This window comes from Medicago sativa, chromosome 4 (assembly GCF_051527215.1).
Source record: "Medicago sativa cultivar Bolivia chromosome 4, Bolivia_mono, whole genome shotgun sequence".
Taxonomy (NCBI): domain Eukaryota; kingdom Viridiplantae; phylum Streptophyta; class Magnoliopsida; order Fabales; family Fabaceae; genus Medicago; species Medicago sativa.
Genome location: NC_140752.1, coordinates 97,881,926 through 97,908,925, shown reverse-complemented (window position 1 = coordinate 97,908,925; position 27,000 = coordinate 97,881,926). Strand labels below are relative to the sequence as shown.

Here is a 27,000-nt window from a genome sequence, read left to right as displayed (position 1 = left end):
TACATTTCAAATTTTATAATTCGAAAGATACTCATATATATCTCATCTCAGAACCCACCCCTTGTTTGCCCATTTTCGAATTTAGACCCAAAAACCACCCAAACCCCTACAATTCAAACCTTGCTACATTGTGCCGTTCTTGAAGTCAAATTACTCGCACAGATTATATTTGAGACCATTTCTACCACTAAATCAAATGTTAGTTCCTTTTTCTTCAAACATCTAATGTTTAATTTGCATTTTTTTCTCGGCACCGACATATTTCGAATTATATAATTTAAAATGGTAATCACATCTTTGATTTTATTTTATTTTTTGCTTTTGGAAAAAGTTGTAAGCACCTATTGGCTATTGTAATAATAATGAAGTAATGATAATGGGAAATACTGCTCCTAAGAAATTAACGGTTGGAAAGAAAGGAAAAGGGGAAGTGAGTGGGCCAAAAGAAAGCGCGAAAGAACAAATCAGCGTATTTGTCTCTGTCTGTCTGAATTGAAAAATACTAGTAACAAAATGCTTCTTCGAGAGAATCAAATCAATTTCAACAGAAATGACTAGAGTCCACACACACTCTCATTACATTCCCAGTTTTCTTTGATTATTGCTTTGATCAACAATGGCAATGGCTTGCATTCCTCACATTCTCTCTCCTCTTTCTCACTCTACAACACTTGTTAATCTCATCAACAAAACCAATTTCGAGATTCACAACAGAACCTCCATCACCATTTCCTCAAATTCAAGGTCAAAGAAGAAAACCTTCGCCGTTGGGAATCGTGTCGGTGTTGAGACTGAAACTGCAGTTATCGAAATTGAGAAGCGCCAATTGCAAGTTTCCAAAGGCTACCCCTCACCCTACGGTGCCACTCCTCAAGAAGACGGGGTCAATTTCGCCATTTACTCACTCAATTCAATCTCAGCTACTCTCTGCTTCTTCACTCTTTCCGACTTCAAAAACGTATATTCCAATTCAATTCAGTTTCAAATTTCTCAAAACTTTTCCGAGTTTTTAGGTTTTTAATTTAATTTAATTTAATTTATTTTTGCAGAATAAAGTGACAGAGTACATTACTCTTGATCCATTGGTGAATAAAACAGGATGTGTTTGGCATGTGTTTCTAAAAGGAGATTTTGAAGATATGCTCTATGCTTATAAATTTGATGGCAAATTTTCTCCTCAACACGGTCACTACTATGATTCTTCTCGTATTTTAATCGACCCTTACGCAAAAGTTAGTCTCTTCTCTTACTTATGTTTTTTTTAAGTAGTACATTATAGTTGAGATGGTAACACGTCGGTGTGACATTTGATCTCTTGAGGTGCGTGTTCAAACCTGCAATTCCTCACTTTTAAACATTTAGTGTGTTAGTTTCGCCATTAGGCTCTTTTAAACAAAAACAAAAAATTAAATTAGCACTACTATTATATTGTATGGTATGTGGACCCTTATGATGTAGTACTCATTTGATTAGGCAGTTATAAGCAGAGGAGAGTTTGGGGAAGTAGGACCTGATGGTAATTGCTGGCCCCAAATGGCTGGTATGGTACCTTTTGATCATGAGGAGGTACTTTATTTATTTATTTATTTATTTATGGTTGTTTTGTTTAATTAAATTATTAATTTGAAGACTATGATTCACTTTTTGATTTTCTTGTCATGCAATGTGTTTAGTTTGACTGGGAAGGTGACTTGCCTTTGAAATATCCACAAAAGGATCTTATTATATATGAAATGCATGTGAGAGGGTTTACAAAGCATGAGTCGAGTAAGGCCGAGTTCCCTGGTACATATCTTGGTGTAGTGGAGAAGCTTGATCACTTAAAGGTGAAGTTTATGATCACTTATCTAGTTATTTTGATTTCTATATGTTTTATTGAGTGGATTGAAAAAAGTAATTTATCATAAGAGGAAACTTACTTTCCATAGAAGAAGATAATGTGTCCTCTAAAAGGAAGTAATTTTGATAATATGATGAACTAGATGGCAAAATGCAGGGAGAATTGGAATTGGAATAAAAAAGCTTCTAGTATCTCTCTGATGATGATAATATTTTATCAAATCGATTGTACACTTCATAATCTAACTGTGATAAAATCCTCAGTGGCAGATGGAAAGACTCATACTGCGTCATTATTTAGGGAAAGGAAAAGGTGTATTTGATTTTTCAGTGATACATCACATGATCACAATGCATGATTGTAACTGAACTTGATTAAGGAGTCGGAAGGATACTGTGAGCTGACTCATACTGTCATCAATATGTTTGGACAACTGAGTCTCCTAGTCTTGGTGCCTTGTGTTGTTGTTGGACCATAATTCTCCCAAACCACATAATCTTAAAGTCTACATAAATGCTCATCGTCCATACAATTCTCTCATGCTGCTGGATCCACAAAATTTGTTTTTCATGAACATGGGATTGCATTATTATTTTTCTACTGTATTGTATTCCTACATAAAGCAGATATGGATTTCTTAATGAAACTATTTTCATTTGGCATTATTCATCTTGCAGGAACTTGGAGTAAATTGTATAGAATTAATGCCATGTCATGAGTTCAATGAGCTGGAATACTACAGTTACAATGCTATTCAGGGGGACTATAGGTAAGAGAGTCATTTGGTGATGAAATCATTGTAATTCTTATCCTTGACTTCTGGTTGTATTATCTTCAAGTCATAGGTTTATCACAGTTAGCCATTTATTAGTATCATTGTCATTTTCAACCCTTGATGCTTTGCATCAAATCATGAACTAATTGGATGTTAGAAGTATCAAATTTTTATTCAGCATAAGTAGCTGCAATTCTGGCTCTGTCAAAATCATATACCAATTTTTTATGGACTGGTTTTTAGTGAATATTATGATTTGGTGAGTTTACAATATTTGGTTAGTAGACTTTAGGTGGTTTAGCAAGGGGACTATTGTGTAATGGCGCCTAGTACTTTGCTTTTATGCTGACTGTTTTTTTTTTATCAGGCATGTCTGGTTTACACTGTTGTTAATATAATTTTGGCCTTCTCTAAAAAAATGGATGTTATTCTACACGTGTGGCTCTGTGCGGTTCTTATTTTGACTTCTCTTTAATATTATCTCAAGTATATGATAAACCTGTTTCATTTTTCTTTTAGGGTCAATTTTTGGGGCTATTCAACCATCAATTACTTTTCACCAATGATAAGATACTCATCAGCTGGCATACAAAACTGTGGCCATGATGGGATTAATGAAATGAAGCTCCTCATCAAAGAGGCACACAGGCGAGGAATAGAGGTGATCAATATTGCATTTGATTTCATTTTACTAGTTGTCTATTGTTTCTTCTTTTTTAGATTAAATTATGTTTTCCTTGCTATATTACTGGAGCAGGTTATCATGGATGTTGTTTTCAATCATACAGCTGAAGGGAATGAGAAGGGTCCCATTATTTCTTTTAGAGGAGTTGACAATAGCGTGTATTACATGGTAGCACCCAAGGTATTCCTAATCATTCTTATTCTCTCTTTCAGCTATTTGGTTGGTAATATTTAAGCCTTGGAGGAACTCAAATCTCAAAGAAGTAGGTTGGTAAAATCAGATTTTTTTTTTTTTTTTTTTGTGTGAAAATAGATCAGATTTGGAAAATTTAAGCAAAATTAACTGCTTAACCAGTTGATAGTGATCAATGGCTAGTCCGTGAACACTTATTATCTAAATTAATTGCATGAGTGATTATCTATTCCTAAACCGGAACCAATTTTTTTTTTTTTTTTAAATTTTCCAAACAAATTTTTAATTATCATTTATCCAAAATTGTTTACACATAACATATAAAAATCTATTTAGCACCATTTTTTTGTATTCCTGATTTGTAATTAGTTCTTATTTATTGACACTAGACACGCCTCTTCCAGCTAATAAGTAGGTCAATGCATTAAGCATAAAGAAGTAACAAGACATGGCAGGATACCAATCTCCAACGAGAAAAGAAAGTTAGAGTGGACGTTTAAATCCCAGTATTTAGTTTCCTTGTAATTCTACTTTCCAGCATGATAACAGCTAAGGATCAGAATTAAGTAACATCCAGCAAATCAGAAATCTTTGTTAACCAACATTATTAAAAATTTAAATATGCATCTTTACTTCTAAAGGAGTTAGTATGCAGATCAAGTTTTTATGGCTATTTGGCTGTTTTCAAATTTATTTATACTTGCATTCTTTTATTCTTTTAAACCACGGGTAATGTCAACTAGACCACTTTTGTGTCTTTAGGGGGAATTCTACAACTATTCAGGATGTGGGAACACGTTTAATTGCAACCATCCCGTTGTAAGGAAATTTATAGTGGACTGCTTAAGGTATGTTTACAATGATTATCAATGATATTCTTTTATGAAGTGTATTATTATAGGTTTTTTTTTTAAAAAAAAAATTAAACCTTTTAATGTACATTATCTCTTAATTCTTAATTGAAAAACATTTTGCCAGATATCAAAAGATTGTTGACTTCTGTATCTATTGGTATTGACATGCTGTTATACATAAGCACTCCATAAAATGCTGTTAGTCTGTATCTATTGGTATTGACATGCTGTTGTACATAAGCACTCCATAAATGTACATATTTAGTATACCACAAATGGTAACAAGTGCCCTTAAGGGCACTTGTTAAGGATACAAAAATGGAAATAATTGGTAAATTTTAAGTAGAAAAAGTTACTTTTTAAAGTTTTAATGCATTGAATGCACCATTTTCAAGACAAAATTTCTTCTTTAAACTTCTTAACAAGTGCCCTTACCTAAGGGCACTTGTTAGCATTTCCCTTTCGTAATTTATAGCATATCACTTCTAACATAATCTATCTGAACAATTCTATGTCTTTTGCTCATTGCATTTTTAATGTGTAGTTGTATATTCTTTCACTTTATTGCACTCCACTCTGGTCAGATTTGTTTCAATTATTATTTACAAGGGGCTAGAAATTGCTACCATATTAGATTGAAGGCCTTACTAATTTTCTCTCGTGCAACAGATATTGGGTAACAGAAATGCACGTGGATGGTTTTCGCTTTGATCTTGCTTCTATTATGACCAGGAGTAGCAGGTTATATACTATATAATGCATTGGTACTGAAATTTACTGGAGACTGATGCATCTTAGTGTACTTATTTTCCTTTCCTTGTTTGTTACCAGTCTCTGGAACGGAGTTAATGTATTTGGTGCTCCAATAGAAGGTGACTTGCTGACAATTGGAACCCCTTTAAGCAGTCCGCCATTGATTGATATGATCAGTATTGATCCAATACTTCGTGGAGTGAAGGTTTTTCAACTTACATAGTTCTCTTAAAGCAATTATAAAGATTTATTTGTTTTAAGTTTTTTTTTTTTTGGGTGAAATTTTTTGTTGTAAGTTTGACAACAAGCATTTATACTTATATACTTCCACACTTTTAAATTGTTCTAGGTATTTTGAACTTTTGAAATTAACAAATCTTTTTGTGGTAATTTTCCTGAAACAATCAGATATACAAGAGTGATGATGCAAATTTTATTGGATTTTCTGTAAGCTAGCCAGAGTTTTATGTAACACAATCTATTTACATGATTTTTCTGTTCACCAGGAAGATAAAGGGGTTTAAAGCATTACTATGAATTAAAATTTCTGCTGATATATAAATGAAGCTAGATTTTGTGGTCGATCTTGGCCTTTCAAGAAGCTAAATTGTTTAGATTATTCTCTTATCTAGAACGAGAGATGAGTGCTGACATTTCTATTTGGAGAAGCTATTGGATGTAAAGAATGTTGTGTGTTAGCTAAACGGTCATGTATGTGGTTTTTACAGTTAATTGTGTGATGAATATATTTCAGTGAAGCAATTAAAAGAGTTGGGATTGTTAGGGGGAAGTGTATAGCACAAGGAATAATGGTGACTTAAAAGGAATTTGGGAAACAACAGAATCATATGTTTCTGAATTTTTTATTTTCATAAAAAGACAAACAATTGGTCATTTTTAAGAATTAAGACAATTTAATTACAGAAGTTTCTTAAATACTACATTAATATAAATAAATGTATGTGGTTGATTAAACAATTTAAGAAAATGGGGGAAACTAGGTAATTAATTATTTAGGTGATAGAGCTGATATTTGCAATCGGCATTCACTGTTGGTGACTATTGTTATACTTTTCCTTTGGGATTTCGATAGTCATAGAAGTTACTGGGTAATAGAACTTTTCTTTGCAATAGGAACTGATTGGTGATAGCAATCATTATTTATCGTATATATTAGTTTGCACTTGTTTGGAAGCAGTAAGCTAAATATGCTGAGTTTCTTGATTTCTCATTCATAGCTTATAGCTGAAGCCTGGGATGCTGGAGGCCTGTACCAAGTTGGCACTTTCCCTCACTGGGGTATTTGGTCGGAATGGAATGGGAAGGTCAGTGCAGACGTACAACTGTTTGAGTCATAAACACATTTATTATTATGATGTGACTGGAAAATGAAAGGATGTGGTAGCACAGCTTGAACGGAACTCACAAATGCGCATGTTAGAAAAAGAAAACTTAACAATACATCATTGAACAATCACAATTGCATCACTTCATCATATAACATATAACCTGACTTTGGGCTATGCCCTCTTTCGTACAAAAAAAAAACATATAACCTGACTAACCTTGTAGCCTGTTTATGTGAAATTACAAGAATAACTGCGCTAGGTTTCGTTTTTATTGAAAATAACCCAGTGCTAAATTAGATGAACTTCATTATTTCTTTCTAGAACTTCCACTTTTGATATGTTATGCATATTGTATTTTTGAATGGTTGAGATTACTCACTTTTTCCTCTAAAGCGAAGAATCATCTGAAGGGAAATACTTATGCTTTAGATGAGCTGGATACAAACTGCATAGCAATTTAGCAATGTCATGCCTTTTTCAAATGTTCAATCTTAAACAAAATTGTTGAATTGTAGACGTTGCATAAAAGTAGTCAGTTAATTTGTATGATTAAAGTAGAAAGATTTTTCACCATTCCTATACCAGTTTTACTAGGACAACCAGAGGAGTGGTGATATGTATACATTTAACCAGAATCTTCTTGATTCCCTTTATGCAAACAAAAATGCCGAAATTTAACCAAAGTCTGTGGTCTATTTTCCTTTTACTAGTGTTATTTTCCTCTACATGCTCCCCGTGTTAGTTCATTTCTTTCCGCGTAAGCAAATCTCTGTAACCTATTGAGTGGCTATTGCATACTCCCAAACTTTCTAAAGAATACATGATCTACAAATTGTATGTTATATAATATGCACTTTTGGTGAAGTTATGAACTATTTAACGGACCATTCTTTATTTTTTCAGTACAGAGACACTGTACGCCAGTTTATCAAGGGTACAGATGGCTTTGCTGGAGCATTTGCTGAATGTATTTGTGGGAGTCCTAATTTGTATCAGGTTTATCTGTTGTCTCATGTCACACCGCAGTAGTAGTTAGTTCCTTTTGGAACCACTTATATTTGTCTCTTATCATTGACCGGTTTCTCTTATTGATTTCAAAATATACATTTAAACATCGTATTTCATCGTCCATTAACTTGCTCATTATATTTTATTCTCATGGGATTAGCTATTTATTTCATCTAAATTTGAAAGTTGTGTTTTCTGTTGCTATCGTCTATTCTTCTACCTTGTTCTTTTGTGTGGTGGACATTACTCTATATTTTTGGTACAGGGAGGAAGAAAACCATGGAATAGTATTAACCTTGTATGTGCTCATGATGGCTTCACTCTAGCTGATTTGGTGACTTACAACAACAAGCATAACTTGCCCAATGGAGAAGACAACAATGATGGAGAAAATCACAATAGTAGCTGGAACTGTGGAGAGGTAGATGTTTAGAAACCTGTTTCAGAGTTGCATTTAGAGTAATTTTTCCTTCTAATTTTGTTTCTACTGCATGGTGGTACATCATCACAAGTATAACTTCGTTTATTGTTAGTCACAGAGATTCATACTCATCAACACAAACAAGCCTTTATAATACTTCTCCAGATTGTGGCACGTATCTTCTCTCCATTTTCTCCCTCAGCTGCATGTAACATATGAATTAGGCTTTTAAACTGTGTTTAGAACAAGCATTCTAACCACCTATCCATCATCATATTTTTATAGGAATTAGAGTGTGTAAGTTTGCTATTATGAAGAGTCTGATGTTGTCTAATCTTTGCTTTGAAGAAAAGTATCATTTTAGATTGTACACCAGGCATTACTCTAACTTATAGGCATTTACCTCTATTCCTGCCTGATATCTTGTCATATCTATTAAATTCAATAGAACACTGTATCTCTTTTCTCCCATGTGTGTGTTTGCACAAGCGCATTTTATAACATTATGCATTTCTGGGTTTAGTTAATTCCCGCTTAAATGGACGCACCACATCTCACTTTCTGAATCCTTCAAATAGAGCCCTATTAGAATCTTAATCTATGTACATCAAAGTTAAATGAGTTACTATTAAGTATTAAATGTTGATTTCATTTCTCAAATTAATGTAGGAGGGGGAGTTTGTCAGTGCCTCAGTAAAGAAATTGAGGAAACGACAAATGCGTAATTTCTTTCTTTCTCTCATGGTTTCCCAGGTAAGTCAACAGCACAGTTATAGTTTTTTTTTTTTTCTCAAGAAATTTGTTTGGACCACTGGACTTCTGTAACATACTCCCTCTGGTCACATTTATAAGCAAAGTACTTGGTTATTTATAAGCAAATATTCGTTTTTCAGGTTCATTGAATAACCGATGTATCTTGACTATAATATAGTCCAGATCCTTATTTATAAGCAAATATTCCCTTTTCAGGTTCATTGAATAACTTATAAATAACAAGTTTTGCACAGGAGTTTGAAACAGTTTCTTCTGACTTTTATACGGCAGATGGAGGGGCAGTAAAAATCTAAAATGACTTTTAGTTTATGGAAAATGCCAGCCATGCCCTACGGGCACTGCTTAAAGAATTAAATTTGAGAAATTTATTGGAAAGTGTAGCGTGTAAAGTTATCAATGCATCACATTTTTGCTACATATGTTCCATTTCTTGATTCTTTAACTAGCCCATGAGTGATTGGTCAAAAAAACTTGTCCCTGAGAGGGTGCTTGGTTGCAAGACCCTTAGTTTAATGTAGTGTTGTATTGATTTTGTTGTTAAATTCAGTTAAGTTAAAATTATTCCGATTTAAATGTAGATGATATTGTTGACAACACAGGTTTGTTTACCGATTTTTAGTTTATCTGATCAGGGAGTTCCGATGATATATATGGGAGATGAATATGGACATACAAAAGGAGGAAACAACAATACCTACTGTCATGATAATTACGTGAGCCCCTTTTCTACTAGAATTTTTTAATGCACATTTTATCATATCGTCAACTCCATTAAATTATCCTCAGCCTTTTTGCAGCTTAATTATTTCCGATGGGACAAAAAGGAAGAATCCTCGTCAGACTTCTTCAGATTTTGCCGCCTTTTGACCAAGTTCCGCCAGTAAGCACTTTGTTGCATTCTTCTAGGACTCTAGCATTTTTCACACGTTCTAATGCTGTAATCCTGCAGGGAATGTGAGTCGCTTGGCCTAGATGACTTCCCGACATCCGAGAGGCTTCAGTGGCATGGCCATTTTCCTGTAACACCAGACTGGTCTGAATCTAGCCGTTTTGTGGCTTTTACCCTGGTACGAAACTCTGTTGCCATGAAACAGAAATATAAGAGTTCTGGTACTAGTAAAAAGCTACGGGAATCACATCTTAGGATCCATTCTTATGATCTTTACCTAAAATGTAGAATTAGGACATGTTTCCGCTCTGCACTAACCAAATCTTAAGCGTCCATGTTTGACAGTGAACAACAAACACTTGCAAGAAAAGAAAGTTGAAATAATCTTGCAATGATAACGAGTCTTCTAAATGAAAGCTTCCTACATGAGTTGAAACTAGTTTGTGTACCCCAACTTTTTCAGAAGTCCCCCTTGTCTACCTTCTCTGTCAACACTTATAAACTTATAAGGACCCTTACGTAAGTTAGAAATCTATCTCAGTTAAAAAGCTCCAACAAGTTGAGAGGTAATACAAATTGAGCTAAAGCAACTTTACATCTGGCAACAGTAGAAAACCTTTTTTGAGATATATCTGTATGCCCAGCTAGGTTTACGAATAATCTGCTTGATGCTGCTGTTCTAAGGACAGCGTATATATGGTTAGAACAGAATTCCACTTGACAGAAGATGTACGTTGACATTACAAAAGTTAGATCTCCTATCGTGACTGTTTGCTACCTCCCCAATTCCAATTTGAACGGATGTAATAAGAAGCATTTTATTCTCAACCATTGTTTTGAAGTGCCAAGTTTTTAACAACGTTATGTTGTCACAGATTAGCATCAGTAGAACTTTTGACCAGATCCTGGACATAAACTAATACCCTTCATGCAAACCTGTCCTGCTCAGATTAGCATCAGTAGAACTTTTGACCTCTCAATAGCTTCATTAACCGTTAACTTTTTTCCCTTAAAAGTGTTCAATTCCTTAAGCTCTTTTTGGTGTACTGAATCTATGCTTTGAACTTTATTTGTCTTCTTGCATTACCTTTGCTTGGATAATCCATAAATGATTAATTTCCCCCCCTTATTTGGCATGAAAATAAACTCAGATGGACTCGGTGAAGGGAGAAATTTATGTTGCTTTCAATACAAGTCATTTACCTTTCACTATTACCTTGCCAGAGCGTCCTGGATACATATGGGAACCTCTCGTAGACACCAGCAAGAAAGCACCATATGATTTTCTCACACCTGATCTTCCCGGAAGAGATATTGCAATACAGCAGTATGCTCAGTTTCTTGACGCCAATATGTATCCCATGCTTAGTTACTCTTCAATCATCCTTTTGCGCACCCCCGATGTAAATGCTTAGCTTGTATACTAGTACTAGGTAAAAATGTCGCCACAATTTATCACAAATTGTTCTCATCCAATCACGTGTAGCAAATATACTACGCGGGATCTGTTGCAAGGTGGACAGAAAATGTCATATATCACAATTTTCATGCTATATTTCCACTATTAATAGACTGTTTAGTTTAATGGTATGATTGCCTTTTATAGCGTCCCGAGTCACGTTATGGAAGAAGCTACCACTGTTAACTTCATTTTAACGCACGGTGGCGGCATGTGACCGCACAAACACATGCTTAGTGTTGAAATTATTGTTAAGTCGCTTCTCTTTCTTAGCTAAATAAACGTAAATCATTTTAAATTTAGCCAAAATCAATTATAATTATACAAAACCAATTCTTACATTTCTTACGTTGTAAAATCAAACATAGTTGAGGTGGCTTTTCCCGTAAAAAAAGAACACATTGTACCACAATCTATTTTCTTTTACACAAATGCCATATCATATTTTACCGTTCACCGTAAATATTTAAATGAGAAGATATAATTAAATGTTTTAAAAAATAAAATGTATATATAGAATCATTTTATATTGAGAGTGCATGAGGTGTTAGCTTGAGAGTTTAACTTTACAATATCATGAGAAAAGTTCAAATTCCATAAAATAAAAAGTTATTAATATCGTTTCAATTAATAATGATTTTTTATTTTTATTTCTTTGTGTCATAATAATCTTCTATAACTTGTAATATATTTTATTCTGTTGAATGTATGGGATGATTGCGCTAAAATAAAAAAAAAATCTTAATTCCTCTGTTTTTTTTACTATATCGTAAATTCGTTACTCTTTTATTAGAAAGTAATTTGGAAGAAAATAATATTAGAAAGTCATATAATATAATATGAAAATTATGAAGAAAAAAAATTATGGTCAAAGTAAGTTAAGTAAAAATTGCACATTTTCAAATAAATAATCTATTGCAGGACGGATGGAGTATTTACTCCCTCCGTCTCACAATATTAGTTGTGTACGGTTATTAATGAAATAATTAATTGTGTTGATTTCAATGGTAAAATTAGTAACATTTACTAAAACATCCTTATTTATTGTAGTTAGTGGAGTAGTTAAGTTGGATGAAATTCAATAAATAAGGGTATAATAGTGGAAAAAAGTAATAAATGCTGCATTGGTATTGTAAAGTGACAATTATTTTGAGAAAAAGAAAAAATGCTAAAGAGACAATAATTATGAGACGGAGGGAGTATTTATTACTCCCTCCGTTTTTTAATATAAGCAAAATTTACTTTTTAGGTTCATTCATTTAATGATGTATGTGGTTCATAATATGGACTACATACATCATTAAATGAATGAATCTAAAAAGTCAATTTTGCTTATATTTTGACACGGAGGGAGTAATTGTCAAAAGGCCTCTCATCAATGGGGGTAGCCTTGGCTACCCAAAAAAAATAATATTCTTAAATTAATTAATCCGGCTACCTCAAAAAATAAATATTGTAAATTCATTTTGTTGTATTCTCTCTTTTTTGGTGGTGTCCGGGTTTCGAACCCTGGACCTTGCATATGTTATGCATTGTTTTTACCAACTGAGTTAAGCTCACGATGACATTTTGTTGTATTCTTTGATGTTATTGAAAAAGATAAAAAAAGTTATTGGTTATTATTTTTTATTAATTATTAGCATTAGTTGGAATTAGTTGAAAATAGTAACGGTGATTAAGAAGAGATATTTTTGTACGAAAAAAATGAGAAGAATTGTAAGAGGGTGACACGCACGCAGACACGTGAGAAAAGGGTAGAAGGTTTTGGAAGGAAAAGGAGAAAGAATTCGAGAGAAATCTAGACACGACCCCCGCTTCCTCAATATTATTTCTTCCCACCTTTTTTCGTTCCTCTTCTTTCATAATTATAATTCATCAATTTCAACAAACTCAACACGCTTCACCTTTTATCATACATAAACCCTAATTTTGATCTGTGTAACAGTTAACATGGCTTCTTCTGGACACTACAAGTTGTTGAAGAGGAAACTCGATGGCACCGTCGATCAAATCGGCGACGATTTTACCGATTTCACTCTTTCTTCTCCGGCTACCAAAATTCGTCGCCTCGTGTGTACCTTTTAAACTCTCTCTCTCTCTCTCTCTCTACATTTATTCTTAGATTGTTTCAATTTCGTTATTATTAACTTTTCTATTATTCTGATTAGGATCCTGAATTGCCTCCAATTGTCGAAGAAGAAGGTGAAACCTTACCAGTTCCTAACGACGAGAGGGCTCTTGTACTCTTCAAACCCATGAATCTTCATTCTCCTTCCGATTTCTCTCTCACTCTCAGTTCTGATCTTATCTCTCACATCAAAAATAGTATGTCTCTTTTCCTTAATTCCATTATCTTTTTTTCTTTTTTTTAACTACTATTCCGTAATCTCTGTTGTAAGTTGATTTTATCATTTGCTATAGAAATAGCTCATTCAAGCTTACATAAGTTGTTTATCCAAACATGCCTTAAATCAATCTCATCATTATTCATTAAATTAATTGAGTAGATTTTTATATTAATTTAATTTTAATTAATTGCAGATCAACTATTGTGGTCAAAACAATGTGATTTTTCTAACAATCAGGACCAAAACGACGAGAATAATCGTCATTTGGCTATTGTGCCTTGGGTTCCCCAACCTTCAACCTCTTGTTCTTCCAAAAGTTATGATGATTCTGAAGATAACAATAACTCAAATACAATAGAGTTGATGGAAGCTGATGAAATGGGAGAAGATGAAGGAGCAATGATGGATGTAGAACAAGAAGACAACGACTCTTCAAATTATAATAACCATCCAACAATGCTAAATCTACACCACCAAGCTGAGGGGTTCCAGCAACACTGTTTCTTACCTCAGATTCCTCAAAATACTTCAACTCCCATTACTTGGACCCGTTGAAGAAAATCTTTAACTAGTTGTTATTATTGTCTAGTTGTTCACTCTAGAATTAGAAGTCTAGATTACACTAGACTCGACCTTAGTTTTTAGTAGTTTTGCTTGAGAAAAATATGGTTTTTGTTTTGGAGAAGTTGGTCAATGTCAATAATGGTGACCAAGATTAGATGGGATCATGGAGTTCCTTGTATTTGTTCCAAAAGACATTTCAAGTAACGATGAAAAATCAATGTTCTGTTTTATCTTTTGTCTTTTACCTGATTCATACATTCATTCATGGTGAGATATCATGATTCACTCGTAGTTCAAATAAAATCTTATTTCAGTTGAGTTTCGGTCTGAGTTGAATTTTACTTTTTCAGTTCATTATCTAGTTTCACTATGAATTTATCTAATACAATTGGTTTTCAATTTGAAAACCAATTCTAAAGATCAGAGCCACTCTAAATGGCCTTAATTTTCTTGTGTTCATTTACACAATGGTTTTCTTATCGATTGTTGAGCATACCTTGTGTTCTTCATTAAGATAGCCTTAGACTTCACTGATGCTCAATAGTAACACATGTTCTTACCTCACATTTACAATTACATTAGAGATAACATTATGTAATCTTAAAAAACCTTCAGCTCTAACCCAAATGTTTAGGAGATGGAAAAAAAATCGAGGAGAACCTAGAACCATTATTAGTTTATTACATTTGAACTTATCATATGAATATCTTCTTTTCCCTACAAAAAAAGAAATATAAATATCTTCTTTCAATATGCAGTAGAAACTTTTTGAATTAATACTCCGTAAATTAATAAACTCTCTAAAATAATAAATTTGTCCGGTCCCGACTTGGGCTAATGTAAAAAATTGAAAAACTCGATAAAATAATAAGATAATAATTTTTTGGGAGATCCCTTTATAATTTTCGGTCCCAAGAAAATCATAAATTAATAATTCATAGAAACTGAAAAAAAATATATTAAGAATACATTGAACACATTTGTTCCTCTTGTTTACATTTACTGTACTTCAAAAGTTATTATTGATTTCCAATGCATATGAATACAGTAGTTACTAATTTACGTTGAGTTTCAAGGTTTGCTGCAACGTAATTCTAAGAGGCATAGACTAATTTGCCTTTTTGTTTGGTATGTAAGTATAATTACTTAAAAACTCTTTAAATTAATAATTATTAATTTATCGATAAATTAGTAACTCTCTAAATTAATAAATTTCTCCGGTCCTGACATTATTAATTTATAGAGTTTTAACTGTAAGAAGAGAGGGGAAGTGAGGAAAGGAAGATAGTACTACCTCCGTCCCAATTTAATTGACACAATTTTGTTTTTTACACATATTAAGAAAAATGTATAAATAAAGGGGAAAGTGGAATATATTGTATTGGGAATGATAAAAGTAGTATTATTTAGTGTTATATTGTATTGGGAATGATGAAAGTTGTATTGAAAATTGAAATGTGTCAGTTATTTTGGGACACTTTTTTTTAGAAAATTGGTCAGTTATTCCAGGACGGAGGGAGTAAGATGTAAAAGCGCCGACTCGTATGGGGACCAATTTGTCCTCTTACGTCTTTCAACGTAACCACTTGGTCAATAACATGCATAATGACGCATCGTTAGTGTGTAACAGTTCAAATTGCTAACAATAAAATATTGTTTCGAAAACTTGATAAAAAAAAAAAAAAAAAAAAAAACGTATTTAACATATATACAAGACCGTATCTGAGGTGGGGCGAAATTTGGGCCTAAATTTTTTTTAAAGGTCTATTAAGCTTAGTTTTGAAAAGGAGGTGTCCTTGTTAGTAATGAACTTTGTTTTCATTTATTATTTATTATGATAGTAGGTTCGTTTTAGGTCAGCAAAATTTCAGAAACGACCTGCATACATTGTGATTGAAATTAAGTAGTTACGAGTATTATAATGGATATATCATTGGAAAGAGTTTGGGTTCAGATTTGGGTTGAAATAATTTTTAGCATATTTTACTCAGTTTTAGGTTAAACTTTAAATTATTATAGCTCAATTCTTCTAAAAACCGGATAGTTAAAAAAAGGCGTGTTCTTATAAAAAAAATGACATTGTGTTCATTTATTAAAGGCGTACATTTTTTTAGACAAACTGCTGCCATTATTCTTGTGATCGAGACCCCGTAAACGGAGTTTTTTTTCAAATATTAACACAAATATATTAATTTTGTTTGATCCTTATGTTAATTTTCATTCTGATTTCTAGTGTTCTATGCCTCAATGTTGATTTTTTTACTATGCAAAATATACACAGCGACGAAAACGCTTATGCTTATTTTAGGCTTTCAAGTCTTTTAAATTACTTTTAGATTTTGCTTAGGTCCCGTATCCCAAAATACGTGGCTAGTTTATAGGAATGCAAATGGTTTTTTTAATTAAAGAAACTACGTATCAGGGCATAAATTATAAATTACATGTATAGAACAAATATAAAATCGCATGTGCAAGGTCTGATGGTTTATAATATACCACCTGTCAAAAAAAATTAAAAAAATTACCACTTGTCATGAGAAGCAATCGGACATGTTCTCTACGTTCCAAAAAAAGTGCTTCCATTAATTGAAATAAATAAATTAGCAAAGAGCCATCGTGATGCGTATAACTGAAATACATACATCAAATAATAGAGCAAAACCAAAGTAAAAAGACAAATGACATAAAACTTGTGGGGCTAACCACATAGGAGCCTTTCAGATGACAAGAAAAAAATGTCAGGACACTATAGTACAATGTTATTCCCAAGTAATCTACAATAATCTCATTCTATGTCATACTCTGTACTAGTCGTCCTTCACAAATGTATAGATTTCCTGCTACTATCAAGCATCACCATCACAGGGTTGAGTTTGTAGAGCAAATACAAACCAAGTCTATACATTCTAGTCTCCAGATACGTATTTTCTCTCTTCATAGTATCTCTTCTCACTCTTGGCTTTCTTGGCATTGCGTTTCTGCATCAGACAAAAGCACAAAACCATGTCATTACTTAAACTAAAATATTTATTAGAATTTTGACAGAAAAAACGTTAATTGAGCAAAAGTTTCAAATAACTTAACATAGGAACTGATAAGGCTTCCATAACGAAAACCAAAAAGAGGGAAAAGAGAAATTACCACATAAGCATCATGATTGGCCATTATTCTTTGAGCTACTGAGGTAGTAGTAATATCTTTTGGGCTTTCAAGCAAGCGGAATATGCCAATGCTCTTTGGAACTTCATATGGATCTTTTTCACTCTGCACAATACCAACTTGTTTAGTAATAGGCCAACCAATAAAGAAAGTGATATTGTATTATACATGGAAGGAGAAAGAAAAAAGAGGAAAACTTACGGGTAACGACTTCTCAGCAACAGTGCCGTGAACAACTAGTGAGATATTGAAAGTTGTGATCTGTTTGATTCCAAAAAAAATAAACCTTATGAAAATGAAAAATGTACAATGGGTTCAAATTATGTTCATGAATATTTCAGATGCCCTCTGACAAGCGGATGAAATGTATGTGAACAAGAAGTTGCAATTCAATCATTTCAAGAAGACAGATGATTCAGGTGATTTTACATGAGACGAGAAAAGCTATCAACACATTCATGGACACTACTTTCATCACAATTTATCATGCTGGCTCCAATATATAATCCAGACCAGAGCTGAGCATTAAGGTGTGCCGTGCTAATATTTCTCTTTATGAAACTATCATGCATAAAAGAATTAAATCCTTCACTTGAGTACACCAGAAAATTTGTTGTTATAAAAAAGAGAGTAGAACAGAGAAAAAAATGAGTAGTGAGTGCAAGTCAATACACCAATTACAATTGCAAGTAACTTGAATGAGGTACAGATAATGTAGAATCGGGGACATACCATATCCTTTGTGATTTCCAAAGGTGCACCAATAATGACTTCATCAACATAACGGCAAGCTAGCACGCTAAGGCTCCGCTCATGCAGATGCATAATTGGATAGTGATTTCCTCGATTTTCACTGCAGGGAATCTGTTAGTTTCTCATCAATGGTCGGCATGAATACTCTAGAATACACGTAAAGTTAACAAGAATACCTCACAGTCTTATCAGAGTGAATACCAACTAAAAGAAAATCTCCAAGTTCCCTAGCCCTCTTAAGCATCTGATAGAACACAAAATAATGAATCAAACACAATCATATCAGGATAATTGGATCAAATGGTTCCTGTCTGTTGGATCAAGGTAATCCGTGAACTAAAGCATTTAATTGAAGATAATAAACCACACCCTACATGAAACCTATCTTTACCTGAACATGCCCTGCATGGAAGAGATCAAATGCTCCATCAATGTATACAATACGAGCATTTGGTCCGGGACCCTACAATAAGATAAACAACGGATTACCAAACAATAAGTTCGGAAACTATATTGAAGAAAACAAATTTCCCATACTACCCATTTTACCCTTAAAACCACCAAACATCACATAATTTTGAAATGATACGATTTAGTATAGCTCTTAAAGAAGCGAAAGAAACATATTAAACTGAAAGTTCACCTAGTGAAACACAAATTGGTTTGTAGAATTATGAACCAAATATGTAAAAAAATTTGAACGATTAGATTATACAAGTAACCAAATACCTTGCACAAACTGGTTTGTAGAATTATGAACCAAATATGTAAATTTTTTTGAAAGAGTAGACTATACAAGTAACCAAATACCTTGCATAAACTGGTTTGTAGAATTATGAACCAAATATGTAAATTTCTTTGAAAGAGTAGATTATACAAATAACCAAATACCTTGCCATTTGAAAACTGAACAATACGTCGGGAAGTTGGTAGGAACTGGGATATGTGGGAAACCTTTGACTGGCATTCTTCTTGGGGCTTTACATCAGTGCCATTGCGATCTTCACAATTTTTTTGCTCTTTTAAAGAAGACATTATTCTTCCTGTATTGAAACGTAGTTAGATCAAATGCATATGATTATCTTAATGATGACTATTGAAATTAATTGAGGAGAATTAGGAAGGCATTGATTATGACGCCCTGCCCCACACCATGTGTTAAAGAAGTCCGGGTATATATTTCATCATATGAAGACTAACTACACACACGTAAAATATTTTTCCTGCAGGACCATTTTTCTCCCAGCAAAACACTTGGACCCACACCCCCCAAACAAAAAATATCTATCAAACAAAAGATGTGGCCACAATTCACAGAACTCCTGGATTTATATAGAAATTCAGTACCTACGATATCTGTACTGGAAACTCCTTCAGTACGTTTAATTTGCTTGTAACGACCAGCTTTCTTTGCCGCAGCATAAGCATCCGTTCCATCAGGAAGCAGGCAAGGATCATCGCCGTGTATGACATAGTCAATGTTGTATTCATGAAAGAGACGGTTCAAGAATGTCTCAGTAATTGCATAAGGAGCATCAGTGATGACCTCATCCACCCACTTCAATCCACTGACAAGGGCCAACCTGGAAAACAAACACATTTTCAAATAATAAGCTGGCTTCCAAGATTTCATTTTCAAAATCACTAATACAATAAAGAGACTATGATGATAAGTTTTTTTTTACAAAAGGCCAACATAATAAGTTAGCTTTAGCATTAATAACAACAACTGAGCTATACATTATACAGCATCAAATTTCTGGAGTAGATTACATGATGTTTCTATAACTTCTACCATATCGGCATCTTCCTCTAGCATATTAACTATTGAACAAGCCCTGCTGGCACATTAGCCATCCAAGCAAACCCAAGTTTGCTTATGTCTGACATGCAACAGTTAACAAGTAGTGGTTTCGTACTTTCGTTGATTGAAAATAAAAAGGGTCATCTAACATGTTATAAGATTCCTAAACATACTGAATTTACATTTTAGATAGAAAAAATGTACCTCTCATCCATAGACAAAACGGGAGGCCCTTTATTGGCGACGATCTCCTCATCACTAACAAGTCCAACAACCAATTCATCACCTAACGCCTTCGCTTGTCTAAGTGCATTAGCATGGCCATAATGCATCAGATCAAAACATCCATCCATGTAAACCCGAACACGTCTCTTCCCAGTCTTCTTCTTCTTCCCCAAATTATACCAAGAGCACGGCAATGGCAATGAAGGAACCCCAATGACACCAAAGTAACTGGTTGACAAACCCAACAAAGCTGCAGTAACCATTAAACCACCAAACAGATGAGGATAGTAGTACACCCCTTCCCAAATCCAACTATTGCTTTCATAATCCATCTTTTCCTCTTTAATTTTCGGTCCAGGAAACTAGAACCTAGCTATTATATCAAGAGGAGGCACAGACCTACCTGAAAACAAATGGAATCAAAGTCAATTTTTTTTTTCTCATCAAAATCTCAATTCAAACAATGAAATAACAGAAGGAAATTGTATAATAGAATTGCTTTTGCATGTAAAATTGAGATAGAAAACAAAAATTGAATAATTTGAGGTATCCTGAAATTCTGGATCTAGGTAAGAATTATATAATATAATAGTGATGAATGCATAATTGTTGGAATTAAAATGATGAGATGAGATGAGATGAAGGATTCAAACAAATTTGATGAACGAAACGAGAGAGAGAGAAAGTGAAAACCTAGATGAGATCGTGAAGAAGAAAAGAAAAGGGGGAGAATTGAAGAGTAAGCAAAGAAAGTGCGAAATATATGAAATGAAATTAAAAAGGAAATAAACCTGATTTAATGGGGTAATTACGGATTGATTAATTTGTGTCTGTGACTCCTCTTTTTTCTTCTTCTTTGTTCTTTCTAGGATTTGATTGATTGATTCTAACGCAGAAAAAGAAAACTACCTTGTTGTTTTTTTTGCAAGGAATCTCTCTTCTCTTGTGTCTGAATAAAAAGAAAGCTATATATAAGGAGTATTAGTTTAAGTTGTACTACGTCACTTTTTCAATTTTATCAACCAGATTAACTTAAATGAACAAGTCTTTTTTGAAGGACAAGTCTTAAATGAACAAGTCTTAATCACTCATTTCATTTGTCAAAGTAAAATATCTCTTTTCTTTTCTTATATTATTAATTTAATTTAATTTAATAATTATAGTTCCAGAATGAAAATGAAATACTATCTTTTGATTTTTGCTTCTAGTGGTTTATTGTTTATTAGTATTTGTTGTTCCGCACATGAAATGAAAGCAGACCATTCATTGGCTATACGTGGCATATGCGTTGGGTTTTATTTGTGGTCTTCATTGTACCTTCCAATACACTCTTCTTACACACAAAAATGGAATGTTATAACCAAAAAAATTGTTCCAATAATATTTTATTATTAGTATTTTAATTCAAAAAATATAATTATAAATACTTCAAATTAAAATAAATTAGGATTCTTCAACTTCGTTCAAAAAATTTCTAACGCAATTTTATCATTTTGTGATAATTTTTATGATAATTTTATCTTTCATACTCACATTATTTTTTTTATTTTCTTTCAATTGTTTTGGTTTTTATGTTAATATCTATTTTTCTTTGTTAATATATGCTTATTACAAAAGTTTTTTTTTTTTGACAAATGATTGTTAAAATAATACATTCCATTGTAATTTATTATCGGTATATTCAAATACAAAAAACATCTTGTAGTGTCTTTTTTGATGGGATATCTTTGTACTTGTCAACTAGAATATATAACAGATTAGTCATCAAATTACGTATGGTTCCCCGCAAGAAACTAACGTCGAATTTAATTATTTTTAAAGGAAAAATATACTACGTGTAGTACTCCCTCCGTCCCGGAATAACTGACCCATTTTCTAAAAAAAATTGTCCCAAAAAACTGACCCATTTCAATTTTCAATACAACTTTCATCATTCCCAATACAATATAACACTAAATAATACTACTTTTATCATTCCCAATACAATATATTTCACTTTCCCCTTTATTTATACACTTTTCTTAATCTGTGTGAAAAACCAAAGTAGGTCAATTATACCGGGACGGAGGTAGTAATAACTAAGAGGATTTATTATGAATTTTTTTATTTTTTTGAAGAAAGTGCTAGCAACAAAGTGACCTGATAGGCATAAAAACAGACTTTTAGGTGGCCTGCACTGCAGAATGGGATTTCGGCGTGAGGTTTGATTTGATCCATGGTTATTCATGTGTCATTCATTTCCATGACATGACGCTGTCAATTCCAGGTATTGTATTGCATGATCTCCAAATGTTTTTTTCCCAATTGGCTGCTTACCTTATGATCTGCAGGTGAGGTGGATTGGATCCTTCCTACGATCTGCCAAATGTTAAGCAATCTACCGACAAAAATATTTGGACGCACACACATGAATGATAAAATTTAAAAAAGAAATAATTTAATCACATCACTCAATATTATTTCTCTTTTAAATTTTAGCAATCATATGTGTGTGCCCAAATAAATATTATTTGAGTTTGTGTCTATGCAAGAGTTACTCGTCTATTAGATATTTGACCTTTGGAGAAATTGAATGCATATTTTCCTTAGTGCACAAACATAGCATTTCTCCAAAAACAAATCTAATACTTTAGTTAGGTGTGCTTGATCTATTAAAAAGTAAGAAACTCGATAAGACAATTTCTGTTGTACTTTGTTTGATTGTAAAATTATTTCATGAACAAAAAAAGTCAGGAGATAAGGGACATGATAAGACCTAAAATTATTGTTCTCAATAAATTACAACACGACTTTTTGTTTCAAGTACAAATTACTTAAAATACAAAAATAATTTTTTGTTCATCAAATATCGTATGAGACAAAATATTGTTCAATACTACAAAAGTTTATCATGTGTTGTTTTATTTTATGGTGTATTGTTTTGTTTTTATGTTGTTATTTTTAGTGCTTACAATTTAGCATATCAAACTCACTTTTAATGTGTGTTTGATTTGGCTTTTGCATCGACAGACTTACGACTATGGTGCCATTTTGACTTGATTTCATGAAGCTGTAAGTCTTAGCTTCTAGTAGGCGTCTGCTATCACCTCTACCATGGAAAACAAAAGCATTAATTCATGTGTTTATAGAACGTTTTTAAATAGATCTTTGAAATTGTGAACATTTTAAAATGTTCTTGACTTTTCAAAAAAAAAAAATTCCAACTATTATATATCAACATCTCTAAATTTTATTTATTCATTCAACATTATTTTCTATTTTTCTTTATATCATATCAACAACAAATTACATTATTCATTCTATCTCCCTCAAAAAATTATTCTTTCTATCTTTTTCTCTTTCAACGTGTCAAAGAGTTTTTGGGCGTCTATCATTAGTTTTTCATTTTTTTCTTTACACTAGTTCTTTTGAATAAACATTTATAGGAAATATTGACAGTATCTTGTTAAAATGTAAGAACTTAATCGATAATAAATTCAGAGGGAGTTGGGAAAGAGGGATAGGCTTCGGGCTGGTGTGAGGCGTGGTGGGGGGGTTGGGGTGGTGGTGTGGTCGTGTTTGTAATGAATATTATCTCTTGGAATGTACGGGGTTTAGGGGGGTTTGAAAAAAGAAGGGAGGTGAGTCTTTTGGTGAGGGAGAAAAAGCCGTTCATTGTGTGTATTCAGGAAACTAAGTTGTCTATAGTCGATGAAAGGGTGTGTAAGTCTTTATGGAGTGATTCAGATGTTGATTTTTCTTTCTTACCGTCGCTAGGTGCTTCGGGTGGCTTGGTTACTCTTTGGGACCGTTCAGAGGTTGAGGTGTGGGCATCTTCGAAGTTGGAGCATGTATTAGGGATTACGGGTCGATTTGTAAAGTCTGGTGAGGAGTTTACTGTTTTTAATGTTTATGCTCCTTGTGACAGTACTCGTCAGCAGCTTCTTTGGAATAATCTTTCTGTCCGTCTGATGGCTTTATCCGATGGTAACGTTTGTGTGTGTGGGGATTTCAACGTGGTTAGAAGTTTGGAGGAACGTAAAAGTGTGGGAGGCTCCAGTCTTCATGCAGGGAGCGCATATTTTAACAACTTTATTGTTGATCATGTGTTAGTATATTTACCTCTCTGGGGCCATAATTTTACCTGGTATCGGGGAGATGGAAAGTCTATGAGTCGTATCGACCGTTTTTTGTTATCGGAAAGATGGTGTTTGACATGGCCAAATTGTTTTCAGTTGGCTTCATCTCGGGGGTTATCTGATCACTGTCCCATTCAGTTATGTATTGATGAGAAGAATTGGGGGCCTCGACCGGTTCGAATGTTAAAATGTTGGGAGAGCTTTGCAGGGTATAATGATTTTGTTCGTGAGAAGTGGAGTAGTTATCGACCGGATGGATGGGGAGGTTACGTATTGAAAGAAAAATTTAAGCTAATTAAATTAGCTTTAAAAGATTGGTATCAGCATCATTCAAAGAATTTGCCAAATCGGATCTTGTCTTTGAAAGATCGTATTTCTTCTATTGAGTTAAAAAGTGAGACCGAAACTTTGTTGGAGGAAGAGATAGAGGAGCTTCATGGCCATTCTGAGGAGTTGTTTTCGTTATCTCGGATAAACTCTAGTATTTGTTGGCAACAGTCTCGGATGCAATGGTTATGTGAAGGGGATGCGAATACAAAGTTCTTTCACAGTATCATGTCAAGTAGGAAACGTAGGAATGCTATTCAGTTCATCATGGTGGATGGCGCCCTTGTGGAGGGGGTTGAAGAAGTTCGCACAACAGTGTTCACCCCTTGGTCTTCAGTTTCAGTCGTTAACTTGTCGTCAAGGGGCTGGTTTGGTGAAACCTTTTTCGTTGGAAGAGGTGAAGGAGGCCGTTTGGGATTGTGATAGTTACAAGAGCCCGGGACCGGATGGTATTTCTTTTGGTTTCATAAAGTTTTTTTGGGATATGTTGAAGGATGATGTTATTCGTTTTTTGGTGGAGTTTCATAGGAACGGAAAATTGACTAAAGGAATAAATAGCACTTTCATAGCTCTTATTCCTAAGGTGGATAGTCCGCAACGTTTGAACGACTTTCGTCTTATTTCTTTGGTGAGTAGCATGTATAAAATTTTAGCAAAGGTTCTTGCGAATAGGCTTCGATCGGTGATTGGTGCGGTAATTTTTGATTGTCAGTCGGCTTTTGTTAAAGGCCGGCAAATCCTTGATGGTATCTTGGTGGCCAATGAGATAGTTGATGAAGCTAGAAAACATAAGAAATCGTTGATTTTGTTCAAAGTTGATTTCGAGAAGGCGTATGATTCAATTGATTGGAATTATTTGGATGATGTGATGAGGAAAATGGGTTTTCCGACTCTGTGGTGTAAATGGATTCATGAGTGTATTGGGACGGCATCAGCTTCTGTGTTGGTCAATGGGTCTCCAACTGATGAGTTCCCTTTGGGAAGGGGGTTGAGGCAGGGTGACCCTTTGTCTCCTTTCTTATTCCTCCTGGCAGCAGAAGGGTTTAATGTTCCAATGTCCTCTTTGTCTCATAACAATTTATTTAATGGCTACAAGGTGGGGAGAACTGGTTCAATAGAGGTTACTCACCTTCAGTTTGCAGACGATACGTTAATTTTGGGTGAAAAATCTTGGGCAAATATTCGAGCTTTGCGAGCGGTACTTCTTCTTTTTCAAGAATTGTCTGGCCTAAAGGTAAATTTTATGAAGAGCTTACTAGTGGGGGTTAATGTCTCTGAGTCTTGGTTGGGTGAAGCAGCTATTGTGTTGAATTGTAAGGTGGGTGCTATTCCGTTTATGTATCTTGGGTTGCCTATTGGTGGAAATGCTCGTCGGTTGGATTTTTGGAAGCCTCTCTTGAATCGCATATCTGCTAGACTATCAGGGTGGAGTTCGAAGTTCTTGTCCTTCGGTGGTCGTCTGGTTTTGTTGAAGTCTGTCCTGTCATCGTTGCCTGTTTATGCGCTTTCCTTTTTCAAGGCTCCATCAGGTATCGTTTCCTCTATCGAATCTATTTTTAATAAAAAAATTTGGGGGGGGGAGTGTAGACCACAGAAAAATATCTTGGATCGATTGGAAATCTATTTGTTGTAGTCAGGAGGTTGGAGGATTGGGGGTAAGGAGAATTAGAGATTTTAATAGAGCTCTGTTAGGAAAGTGGTGTTGGAGAGTGCTGGTGGAGAAAGATAGTTTATGGTTTAGGGCGTTGTCGTCTAGATATGGTGTGGAGGGGGGTCAGTTGTCTGCAGGGGGCAGTGAGGCTTCCAGCTGGTGGAAGGATATATCCACTTTGATGACTGAGGACTGGTTTCATGGGAATGTCTCTCAGGTTGTTGGAGATGGTAAAAACTTTCTTTTCTGGTCGGATGTTTGGATAGGGGGTCTAGCTTTGAGAGATAGATTTACTAGATTATTTGATTTGTCGTTATTAAAGGAGGAGACTATCTTAGGCATGTTTTCGTTGGGGTGGGGAGTTGAGGGAGGTGCTTGGAGATGGAGGCGGAGGTTGTTTGCGTGGGAAGAGGAGTTAGTGGGGGAGCTTAGGCTTTTACTTCAAAATGTTACTTTGCAGGTGGATAGGGCGGACAGAAGGGAATGGAGAGTGGAAACATCTTCTATTTATACGGTTCGAAGTGCTTATAAATTGTTATCAGCTTCTCCTAATGTTGATCTTGCGGTTCCTATGCCTTCTTTGTGGCACAAAAATGTTCCTTTGAAGGTGGGGATTTTTGCTTGGCGTCTGTTTCGCGATAGACTTCCTACCAAAGACAATCTTTTCCGTCGTCATGTGATAGCAGCTGATGCTCAGACTTGCTCTGGAGAGTGTGGGGAAATGGAAACATCCTCCCACTTGTTTTTACACTGTGATTTTTTTGGTTCTGTTTGGCATCTTATTCTCAGGTGGTTAGGTCTTTTTTCAGTGATGCATTGCAATGTGTCGTGTCATTTTAATCATTTCGGCTTCCTCGGTGGTGTTTTGCCAGATCGAAGCAGCATATTTTACAGGCTATTTGGTTTGCATCTGTTTGGGAAATATGGAAAGAAAGAAATAACAGGGTATTTAATGATAGAAAATGCACAATTCTTCAGGTTGTGGACAAAATCAAGTCGACATCTTTCACGTGGTTGAAAGGAAAATTCATCAATCTTCCTCTCAATTACCA

The 27,000-nt window shown here is 34.1% G+C and overlaps 4 protein-coding genes across 7 annotated transcripts; 3 read left to right on the top strand and 1 right to left on the bottom strand.

Moving 5' to 3' along the window:
- Window positions 1–537: 537 nt before the first annotated feature.
- Window positions 538–11,125, top strand: ISA1 (isoamylase 1). 3 transcript variants are annotated; one of them, XR_015007756.1, is made up of 18 exons: window positions 538–958; window positions 1,050–1,232; window positions 1,474–1,566; window positions 1,674–1,826; window positions 2,518–2,609; window positions 3,135–3,276; window positions 3,373–3,480; window positions 4,255–4,340; window positions 5,016–5,087; window positions 5,178–5,304; window positions 6,338–6,424; window positions 7,352–7,444; window positions 7,722–7,877; window positions 8,547–8,630; window positions 9,284–9,364; window positions 9,438–9,531; window positions 9,601–9,718; window positions 10,692–11,125. XR_015007756.1 is itself a non-coding variant. In XM_085706311.1 (18 exons), the coding sequence occupies exons 1-18, from the start codon at window positions 617–619 to the stop codon at window positions 10,953–10,955; spliced, it is 2,364 nt and encodes a 787-aa protein (XP_085562437.1). In that variant the 5' UTR covers window positions 538–616; the 3' UTR covers window positions 10,956–11,125. The 3 variants fall into 3 exon arrangements, 2 of the variants coding, with proteins under 2 accessions (XP_085562437.1, XP_085562436.1); XM_085706311.1 differs by having other exon boundaries at window positions 9,449–9,531; XM_085706310.1 differs by having other exon boundaries at window positions 3,135–3,480; window positions 9,449–9,531.
- Window positions 11,126–12,705: 1,580 nt separating this feature from the next.
- Window positions 12,706–14,141, top strand: LOC146934409 (DBH-like monooxygenase). Its single transcript, XM_085706308.1, has 3 exons — window positions 12,706–13,069; window positions 13,168–13,324; window positions 13,541–14,141. Exons 1-3 carry the CDS (start codon window positions 12,950–12,952, stop codon window positions 13,900–13,902), a joined length of 639 nt encoding a protein of 212 aa, XP_085562434.1. The 5' UTR covers window positions 12,706–12,949; the 3' UTR covers window positions 13,903–14,141.
- Window positions 14,142–16,473: 2,332 nt separating this feature from the next.
- On the bottom strand, window positions 16,474–20,797 carry LOC146934408 (ethanolamine-phosphate cytidylyltransferase-like). 2 transcript variants are annotated; one of them, XM_085706306.1, is made up of 10 exons: window positions 20,644–20,797; window positions 19,832–20,255; window positions 19,171–19,406; window positions 18,715–18,866; window positions 18,215–18,286; window positions 18,000–18,067; window positions 17,803–17,923; window positions 17,272–17,331; window positions 17,053–17,175; window positions 16,474–16,889 (listed from the first exon to the last, which is right to left on the bottom strand). In XM_085706306.1, exons 2-10 carry the CDS (start codon window positions 20,182–20,184, stop codon window positions 16,818–16,820), a joined length of 1,257 nt encoding a protein of 418 aa, XP_085562432.1. In that variant the 5' UTR covers window positions 20,185–20,255; window positions 20,644–20,797; the 3' UTR covers window positions 16,474–16,817. The 2 variants fall into 2 exon arrangements, with proteins under 2 accessions (XP_085562432.1, XP_085562433.1); XM_085706307.1 differs by having other exon boundaries at window positions 19,832–20,251.
- A 3,984-nt stretch (window positions 20,798–24,781) lies between these two features.
- Window positions 24,782–26,966, top strand: LOC146934407 (uncharacterized). The gene is made up of 2 exons (XM_085707911.1): window positions 24,782–25,831; window positions 25,935–26,966. Exons 1-2 carry the CDS (start codon window positions 24,782–24,784, stop codon window positions 26,964–26,966), a joined length of 2,082 nt encoding a protein of 693 aa, XP_085564037.1.
- The last annotated feature ends 34 nt before the right edge of the window (window positions 26,967–27,000 follow it).

What these genes read in the sequence shown, in the direction of transcription:
- LOC146934407 (XM_085707911.1), top strand. Translation starts at nt 24,782, where the DNA reads ATGTTGAAGGATGATGTTATTCGTTTTTTGGTGGAGTTTCATAGGAAC. An exon ending in TCAAGGCTCCATCAGGTATC is followed by an intron (nt 25,832 to 25,934) that starts GTTTCCTCTATC and finishes TGTTGTAGTCAG; the next exon opens with GAGGTTGGAGGATTGGGGGT.
- ISA1 (XM_085706310.1), top strand. Translation starts at nt 617, where the DNA reads ATGGCAATGGCTTGCATTCCTCACATTCTCTCTCCTCTTTCTCACTCT. An exon ending in GCTATTCAGGGGGACTATAG is followed by an intron (nt 2,610 to 3,134) that starts GTAAGAGAGTCA and finishes TTTTTCTTTTAG; the next exon opens with GGTCAATTTTTGGGGCTATT. An exon ending in TTTCTCTCATGGTTTCCCAG is followed by an intron (nt 8,631 to 9,283) that starts GTAAGTCAACAG and finishes TTATCTGATCAG; the next exon opens with GGAGTTCCGATGATATATAT.
- LOC146934408 (XM_085706306.1), bottom strand. Translation starts at nt 20,184, where the DNA reads ATGGATTATGAAAGCAATAGTTGGATTTGGGAAGGGGTGTACTACTAT. An exon ending in TTGCTGAGAAGTCGTTACCC is followed by an intron (nt 17,176 to 17,271) that starts GTAAGTTTTCCT and finishes GGTATTGTGCAG; the next exon opens with AGTGAAAAAGATCCATATGA. An exon ending in CCAATCATGATGCTTATGTG is followed by an intron (nt 16,890 to 17,052) that starts GTAATTTCTCTT and finishes TGTCTGATGCAG; the next exon opens with AAACGCAATGCCAAGAAAGC.
- LOC146934409 (XM_085706308.1), top strand. Translation starts at nt 12,950, where the DNA reads ATGGCTTCTTCTGGACACTACAAGTTGTTGAAGAGGAAACTCGATGGC. An exon ending in CTACCAAAATTCGTCGCCTC is followed by an intron (nt 13,070 to 13,167) that starts GTGTGTACCTTT and finishes TATTCTGATTAG; the next exon opens with GATCCTGAATTGCCTCCAAT. An exon ending in TATCTCTCACATCAAAAATA is followed by an intron (nt 13,325 to 13,540) that starts GTATGTCTCTTT and finishes AATTAATTGCAG; the next exon opens with ATCAACTATTGTGGTCAAAA.